Below are 9,246 nucleotides of genomic sequence, written 5' to 3'. Positions count from 1 at the left end.
TTCCTTCCTTCCTTCCTTCCTTCCTTCCTTTTCTCAATCACACTCAGTTTGGCTCCCCTAGCTGTATTTTTATTTTTATTTTATTTTTTGGTGGGGTAAGATTGGGTAGGAAAGGATCACCGTGACACCCTGGTGAAGCTGGATGGAACTTACCCATTCTTTTATTTACTGCCTACATTTATTTACTGCTATCATTCTCTGCTTTTTTTTGCAGTTACATTGCAAATCAGAAAAGGTTAGAAATCATCAATGAAGATGATGTTGAAGCTTACACGGGACTGAAAAATCTGTGAGTACTCAGGACTTGTGTACTTTATCTCAGAACTTTTTCTTATTCTCTATTACAGTTATGTGGGCATTCATTGGTTAGTTCTAACACGCATACAATTATATGTTTTCCCAGGACAATTGTGGATTCTGGATTAAAATTTGTGGCACATAAAGCATTTCTGAAAAACAGCAATTTACAGCACATGTAAGTAAAGGTTGATTCTTTTGCTTCCCAGGACCCAATTTATTCAATATTTCTCTCCTCTGTTTATTTTCCTTCTTTTCCAACTCTAAATTCTCTTTTTAAAAGTTAGTATAGCTATGACAATAGCTTAGAAACATTAGCTTTGATTTCTGAATAGCTTCAGAGGGGTATTAGAACAGCCTGTTTGTTCCCTTTTATGAATTTTTGGGTCATTTCCATCTTGGACAGAGTAATAGGCCAACAGGAAGGAGTCTGATGTGAAAACTATGTCCCAGTACAGTGTCCTTGATCCTTTTCCTTGGAATCATGGCATTCCCTGGAAGACATCAAAGCGGTGTAACTGAAAGAAACTGACTTGGCCATGGCCTTTTTGGGGAGCTAAAAATTACTAATATTTTCTCCTATATAATAGAATCTCTTTTGAACCTTCGTGTTTCCAAAGCTATCAGTCATGATTGATAAAAGTGGAGAAAAATAAACCATGGGACATGCCAAAGGTTCAGACAATTATTAACAATAGCGGATGCTTCCCCCGAAGTCCTGTTGAGGCTTTGTCAATGGAAGTCAAAAGAAAATAGGGACAGTGGAAGCTCTTGGGTTGCTTGCTCCTAAATCCCGTTAGATGATGGCACTTTTATCAGTAAGGTGGAGCCTTCCTGAGGGGTTTCTTCATTAAATGGAGGATCACTCACTCCTAAGTGCAGATTGGTGTCTCCATGCACCGAGTTTTCAGTGGGACCGTCTGCTGAGGCATGTTGCCTGCATTCATTGACCCTTTTGTGCTTTGCAAATTCTCTGCAACAAGACCTTCTGTATCTCATAGTCTTCGGTTTACTTTTGGGACTCCCACCTGCATTATCTCACTTGATTTTTCTAACAGTTGATAGGGATGACCTTTTTTACTCCCATTTCATGGATGTAAAGTCAGGCTGAGGAAGTTGTAGGACTTGCTCAGATCCACAGATTGAAAGTGATGGAATTATGACTTCAGGGCTCACTCCACACCATGAGTACAGGAAGTAAAATTTGTGCCATCCTTAAAATTCTAGAATCAGCTCTTCTTGTAATATTTGTCTCCTTTCTTTTCTTGGGGAGAACAGTTCCCCATCTGATTTTCATGCCAGTTATAGCAGAAATCATTCTCTTAGAGCAGATTGCCTGGATTCTCTACGGAGATGTGTTGATATTATGAAGAACCTTAATTGCATAAAGCCAAGATAGTGACTTCGTACTTTATAGATGGTGTTAATGATGAAGTCAATTTAAAAATAAGGTCTGTAGAATTAAGGTTAAAAACATTTGGCAAAAATGTGATAAAACTCCAAGGAGCTTTATTAGCACATTTCATTTAAATGCTTTTTGGCATCATCCCTGTGGTTGGTTTGCCTGCACAGATCTGATGCCTGCGTAGGCCTTGATAGCACAAACAGCAGAGAAGCTGGATAGAAGAAAAAGGCAAAATACTTTAATGCAGTCACTTAAATATAATTAATAACATTGGTGATTAAGTTCTGGTATTTTTGTTATTGCTGACTTTAGACCCAAATTACTCAACAACCGTCCCCTCCACCTCCCATCACTGGCTTATCGTATCACTTCCCCTAATGTTGTGATTTTTGTATAATGGGCTACAATTAATAGCGGTTTTAGTAATAGACTTATTTATTTCTTTATCAAATCTCTTACTTTTCCCCCACTTTCCTTGTTGCATGATATTTATATGAAAACCAAAGCCACTTTGTGTTTTTTTTTCAGGGTGATATATGGCAGAATAATTTTAATGGTATTCAATGTGTTGTATGTAACTTATATAAAGCCAGCTATCTTTCCTTGTCTTTTAAAGAGGTGCCACTTGAAAATAGGAAACCAAAGAGATGGACATATCCTATATAGTTTGTTTAAAAGCCAGTAGTATGGAAGCCCAATCTTTGGACAAACTGCAAAAACTCTTATTGACTTTGGTAGGCATGTTTATGTAGCAAGGCAGAATAAAGTCAGGCAAGTATTCAGATCGTTACGAAGAAGTCACGAAATGTCAATAAACTTCATATATTCATTCATGTAATGAAAGAAGCTCTTAATCACCAAAATATGAAATTAAATTAAGTCATTGGCTTTTGTGAATGACAGGGAAGGTGGAGGGAATCAAATCAAGTGTTGGCCTTTGTAGAACTTGGTCCCAATTTCTGCTTATGACTGAGGATTTGGGGCAACTGGCTTCCTCTCCCCTGATTTCTCACACATAAATTGTGCTCTTACCTTGACTGCCAACACAGTGGATGTCAGTGAGCTGGGGAAGAAATGTATATCAGAAGCCGTTTCTCTCTACCTCTGGGATATACTGATTATCTCTGTGAGTTTCTCCAACAATATAAAAATGTGCATAAGAGCAGTCTACTTCATGTGGGGTTTTACACTTGATCTTAGGCAAAAGTCCAAGAAGTGATCATTTGGGGTTTTAAATAAATTCAAATTAGCTCTTGTCTTTCACTTTTACCACTCCTCCCTCTACCCTGTGCATATTTAGCATTGCATAGTGACTCTCCAGAGTCTCTGTGACTGGTCACTGAGTTTATTTCTTGATGCCTTAATTCCTGCCTAACCTCTGAGAACCCAGAGACTGTGAGAAAAACCAGCATTTGTATTTTCCAGGGGCTTTGCAGAGGTGCTAATTAGCTCCTTTGCAAAGTCCTATAATCAAACAGTAAGAGGATTGTTGATTTTTTTACCCTCCCTTCCTCCTTCTTTTTGGCTTTTGGCCCCAATAATAAGTATGGTTCATAAAACTCATCTTGTTCTTTGGCGCGTAACCCCGCTCTGGGCTGTGCTGCTGGCAGCTGGACAGGGGCAGCTGCTCCTGGTGCCGGCTCGCTAGCTGACCGGAGAACCTTGACAATAAGTGTCCTCTTTCTTTGCCTCCTCTCTCCTTGTTCTTCTTGGGGGAAGAGCAGGTTCTCCCCTCCCCCCAAGGATGGCAATTTCAGATGAAGATGGAAACATTCGTGTCTCCAAGATTGTGAAGACGGGCAGATTGACTTCATAATGTATTATAGTCTAACGAGAGCTATGCTTAATTCACATTCCAAAAGAAAAGATTTATGTGGGCACATTTTTTAACTTCCTGGTGGAGTATTTTTTCATGTGGGTGAGCACTTTACACTCAGTGTGAAAAGAGGAGGTGCAAATGTAGAAGGAAGAGGGCACCTGCTAGTAGGTAGGGGTTTGGGTGTATGGGAATGCTAATTTAGAATAAAGCAGGGAGTGGACACAGGCACTCTTGAATTATGAATAAATTATTTGTTTATTCATCAACTAACTAGCCTTAGCTCGTACATCAGCTCCAGGGTTTAAAACTCTCTCTGAAAGTGACTGGTTAGACATACTAGGATACTTCAACGGTGGTTTTGTTGGGCTGACACAATGGACTAGCCTCAGGAAAGGGTCCAGGATTACTGTCACCCTCAGGTCTTCCATTCTTATCTGGCTCTCAGTCCAACATTCACTTTCTTGAGGAGGAAATAAATACTAAAAGGTTCATTGCAATTTGTTGAAGGCTTGGCTGTTTTTGTAAAAGTTGACATTTGTTTTATATTCATGTTCCTTATTAAACATGTCTAGAAGCCCAATCATTGAATATGTTTCAAACAAATTCATCTAGTAAACAAATTCACAGAGAGAGTCAGCTGCCAGGATTATGGCTCAGAAGTTCCCAGCTCAAGGTCTTGTGTCATTGATCGTTGGAAACCGAAACTCCTGTCCATTAAATAAAGCTATGTATTTGGAACGTGCCAGTAAATTCAGTATTACTTTTTCAGTTACGAATATGATATCTTTTCACTGGTTGGTTCAAATCTTAAAATGACATGTTGTTAGAATACGTCAGGATAAAATCAGACACATTCCTTGTTATCTGATTTTTGTTGTTGTTGTTAACTGTTCTCATCATGGATTATCTGGTTATTTAGAAATCATATATAAACAATCTCAGCAGAGTTTATCAATCAATAGGTGTGTTCTTTCCTGTAAAGATGTGTTAAATACAGTTAATATGTAAAATATTGTATGTTGCATGAATTCAAAATATTCACGATGCTCTTTTGTTTTAAAATATCTTTTCTCCCTGGTGAGTTTATGGTTTTAAATTAAATTACATTTAATCTTCTTACTAATTGTTCAAAAGGTCAGAATCTCTAGGAGGTATATAACTTGACTCTGAATCAACATATGAAAAAATAAACTTTTCAGTAAAAAAGATTAAAATAGACAATATGAAAATTATACTTTGTCCCCCCCACTCCCATAAACAAGAATTATAGGAGGCAGGAAAAACTAAGCTATCACTCTCAGTTAAAGAAAGAGAGTCTAAACAAGTCATGGATCATGATCAAATAAAATTATGTGTACATATTTTTAAAAATTTCTATTTGAATACTTTACTCCTAAAATGTAACATTTTAGATTCACATTTAATGTTTTTGATTTTTTTCAGCAATTTTACCCGAAATAAACTGACGAGTTTGTCTAGGAAACATTTCCGTCACCTTGACTTGTCTGAGCTGTAAGTAATGATTTTGCATGGCATTTGGGGAAAAAATTTCAAGAGAAAGGTTAATTAAGTATTTTTTTAAATGAGTGATGCCACAGATCTATTTTTATATCAAAATTCTCGAAAAATGATTTCTCAAGTTTTGATTACTTGTTCTTTTTTTCTGTCATGAAGACGTGATAAAAAAAAAAATGTAACATATCAGTACAGTATATATCATTTATGATGAGCTTAAATGTTGTTTTTACATAAATGATTTACTTTCTAATAGAAGGAAAAAGAGAAAAAGATGGAGGCATCTGTTTGGTCCCTGTTATATCCAGGAAAGCAAATCCGTTCAAGGAGGAAACAACAATGGGCACAACACTCCAGTTTTTATCCACCAACCACAGTGCCCGCTGCTGCTTAGTGAACTTTGGGGGAGAGGTAGTTCTTCTCCCTACCCACCCATTCTTGTAAGATTTTCTTCTAGGTCTGCTACTGCATTCAGTATTTATCCTTATGCCCCAATTTCCTTTGCTATAAAGCAATAGGAAAATATTGAAACGCATTGATGACTAATAGCCAGCATTTCTAGGTTTGTTCAATTTTTGCATTATCTCCAAAAAGCAAGTGTAAACTGTTGACATTCCTATGGGTAAGAGAGGCCCAAAGAACCCTGAAGCAGAGGCTCCATGTGACAGAGGTGGGCCCAGATGGACACGGCCTTTGCATAGCATTTGTTTAGCTTTTGCTTAAACTGTATGTTGCCTAAGTCGTAGGGTCCACCCCGTTCATAAGGAAACTGTGCAGATTAGAAGATGCCCCTAGTGGAGTGACAGGTTAATACGTAGTAATGAGAGTTACATGGTGAAAGTCTTGGCAATTGGCAATTATTTGGAATAAACTGAGTTCAGGCAATTGAAGCACTAGATATCTAACACAAAAATAGACACGTGTAACTTAAAGAAAATATATGAAATAGAGGAAGATACTCCGTAAAAATTTTAAGCATCACTGTAGAAAATTAACATTAAATCTAATGTTAAAAATTAGAATTCTGATTCCAAATTCCTATGCCTCAATAGTCTCCCTGCAGCATGCTTAATCAATTCATTCAACAAATGTTAATGTTATGCCTGTTACAAATCAAACTAATATGGCAGTAGGCCATGGTGCTATAAGGAGAACTGCGTTCTGTGTTCTAGGGTTCTGCTATCCAGTAAGAGAGGTACAAGCCTAAACAAATACATGTAATAACAATCACTGCAAAAGGAGTTTATACAGTGAGCTAGAGGAAGAAGCCAGCTGTCTGCCAGCACTGCGTGGTCATTCGAACATCGCTATATTTATAATTGAAGATCCCTTTGTTTCTTTGTCCTTCTGAAGATTCAGTCATACCTCCTTTGTAGAAATATTCTTTAGTTTTTATGTACTCGAAATGCAAGGAAACATCTTGGATTAGTTGGGGTTTAAACATTGTGGATCTCTTTCACATTACATTCCGTATCCAGTAGCGGCAAATCCTGTTTTGGTGTTGGAGGGATACTTGGAGGCGATCAAGCAGATACAAATTAAACGAATCTGCCATGACCACATTTTCCCCAAAGAAACTCCCAGAAAAGTCTCCAGGGATCCCTGAGATTCTTAGAACCCAACCAGAAAACCACAGGAGTAAATGATGTTGCAAAGCCCAGGTCCTGTCCTCATGGAAATCTTAAGTATTGTGGTTAATGCCAGGCAGAGCCTATGTAACGATTTTAAATGGCTTCATTTAAAGGCTCATTACCATAAATGGAATTCATCTTAAATAGGCCACTGAGTATTATAAATAAGCATTTAAAGATTTTTTTCTTGTGGTTTTTATTTTCCTCTTGACTACTTCCTCTTTTACCAATCACCGGCCACAGGAGTCCAGACAGCACGGCTGAATGGTGGCTTTATCTCAGCAGACCCTCTCACAGTGGGCTAAGAGGCTCAATCTGGAGCTCAGTTGCCCTTGCTCTCAGAAACCCTGAGCTTGGGGGCTGTGTGTGTGTGTGTGTGTGTGTCCATGTGTGCACATGTGCATGTGCATGCCAAAGGCCCAAGAGCTCCCGCTCAGCTTCTTTCTCTTACATTCGCTCCAACTCTCTTGCATCAATCAAACTGAACCGTGGTTGCAGAAAGCTGGGAGTGCCATCCGATTAGTTCTCACACTTTGATCTCAGCATTGTATTACAGTCTCATTTTAAATTAAGTTGACATTGCTCTGCACCTCCCCGCCCCTCCCCCCCAACAGGTTTGAGCTTATTAAATGATAACACTTTAATCTCTAGCCTGGCCAGATATACATATGCTAGTTTTTCTGAAAACTTATTGTTGGCATTTTCACTTAAGATCTTCTTAATAACTGTATAATAACTGTGATAAATTTGTAATGGCACCTTTTTTTTTCTCTCTTTTTATGAGACATCCCTTTCTATCCTACATTATAGCTATTTCTGTCTCTATCTTGTTTCCCTATTATTCTGAAAGGTCTTAAATCACTTTGCATCCTTTAGCCTCTACAGGGTTTTTGCATATTGCAGAAGCTTAGTGTTAAATGAATGACTAATAAGTACTGTTATGCTGTAAAGGTGGGTACGACTTCCAAAGATTGCTGGCCAGAAAGAATTCATAATTTTGTAGTGCTTCATAAATATGGGTATAGTTAAAACTGAAAAAGAGAAGCCTGACTGGGTTTCATTTTTGTTTCATGTAGGATCTTGGTGGGCAATCCATTTACATGCTCCTGTGATATTATGTGGATCAAGACTCTTCAGGAGACGAAATCCAGTCCAGAAACTCAGGACTTGTACTGCCTAAATGAAAGCAGCAAGAATATCCCCTTGGCGAACCTGCAGATACCCAATTGTGGTAATTTGCTTTTAAGTCAATGAGTTCTAGTGGCTATTAAGTATTCTAATTGCCTTGGTGTGGTAGAGAGCCTGGGAAGATTACCACTACCTGGGTTTTATATAGTGTGCTGTTGATGTCTCCAGAGAATTGGGCAACATTTGTGTGCAGTATGGAGAAATCAGCTGGGAACAACTTTGCTGAAAATTTTTTGCAAGTAGAATATTAATTTTGAATGGATAATTTTAAAGTGCATTGAGAAAACAAGTATACACTTTATTCTTTTGTTTCTTTGTTTGTTCATCCATCTATCCATCCATCCATCCATCCATCCATCCATCCATCCATCCCTCCATCCATCCATCCGAAAAGTATCTGCTAAAAGTGTAGTGCCTCACTGGCCACTGTATTTGGTTGGCACTCAGGCAGCATAGAGGAAAGGATCTCAAGGTGCTAAAGTGTCCTGACGGCACAAGAAAATGCTGTGCAATCCAGCCCATTCCCTTAAATGTGTCTTGCTGCCAGATGTCTGTGTCTCTTAATGGGGTGCCACAGATGTGCTTTTCCCCATGTCTGGGTTTACAGTCTCCTCTTTTACTCTTGTCCTCACTCCTCTCCTCAGCATTGACACCTCCAGAATATAAAAGGATTCCATATGAAAAAATCACAGCTTCCTGTGAGGGCCAGTGTGTTTACGAGGAGGGAGAATCCAAGTGTGCCTGTTAGGATTTTACTGCTAAGGGCTTCTGTGACATACCTCTACAATACCCACATATACATATTATTCCTCTGCTGAAATTTTCATCAGTTAGTCAACCAGTTAATCAGTTCACAATTGTATTTGATCTTCTGGTCTAGTGACTGCTGACTCAACAGAAAGTCATTTAGCATCTGGTTCTTGTTTGTGAGGAACCTGTGTTTTAACTATAATGTATAGAGTCTTTTTTTTTTTTTAATGCCAGTTTATTTATTTTTTTTTCATACTATATATATATATAATTTTTTTTTAGCATTTTATTTTTTTTTTATTTTCCCCCTCCCCCTTTCCCTCTCCCTTCTGGTAACCACTAGTCTATTGTCCATGTCCATGAGTCTCTATTTGTTTGTCTTGTTCATTTGTTGCTTTTAGGTTTATATACCAAATATAAGTGATACCATATGATTTTCAACTTTTTCTGTCTGGCTTATTTCACTTAGCATGATTATCTCGAGGTCCATCCATGTTGCAAATATCTTTTCGGATATGGGTTTTCAAGTCTTTGGGGTAAATACTCGGTAGAAGGATTGCTAGATCATATGGTAGATCAATTCCTAGTTTTTTGAGGAACCTCCATAATGTTTTCCATAGTGGCTGTACCCATATGCAGTC

The 9,246-nt window shown here is 38.1% G+C and overlaps 1 protein-coding gene across 9 annotated transcripts in view; it reads left to right on the top strand.

The window, feature by feature from the left end:
* NTRK2 (neurotrophic receptor tyrosine kinase 2) overlaps positions 1 to 9,246 on the top strand; it is a 318,904-nt gene that overhangs the window by 30,015 nt on the left and 279,643 nt on the right. For all 9 annotated transcript variants that reach the window (XM_025049746.1, XM_015592644.2, XM_025049745.1 and 6 more), the window contains 4 exons: positions 215 to 289; positions 404 to 475; positions 4,965 to 5,033; positions 7,744 to 7,898. In XM_025049746.1, coding sequence (XP_024905514.1) covers positions 215 to 289; positions 404 to 475; positions 4,965 to 5,033; positions 7,744 to 7,898 — 371 coding nt within the window. The remainder of the gene's footprint in view (positions 1 to 214; positions 290 to 403; positions 476 to 4,964; positions 5,034 to 7,743; positions 7,899 to 9,246) is intronic.

Source organism: Pteropus alecto, unplaced genomic scaffold, assembly GCF_000325575.1.
Source record: "Pteropus alecto unplaced genomic scaffold, ASM32557v1 scaffold206, whole genome shotgun sequence".
Lineage (NCBI taxonomy): Eukaryota > Metazoa > Chordata > Mammalia > Chiroptera > Pteropodidae > Pteropus > Pteropus alecto.
Note: the sequence above shows the minus strand (reverse complement) of the source record. Positions and strands in the feature narration are given on the sequence as shown.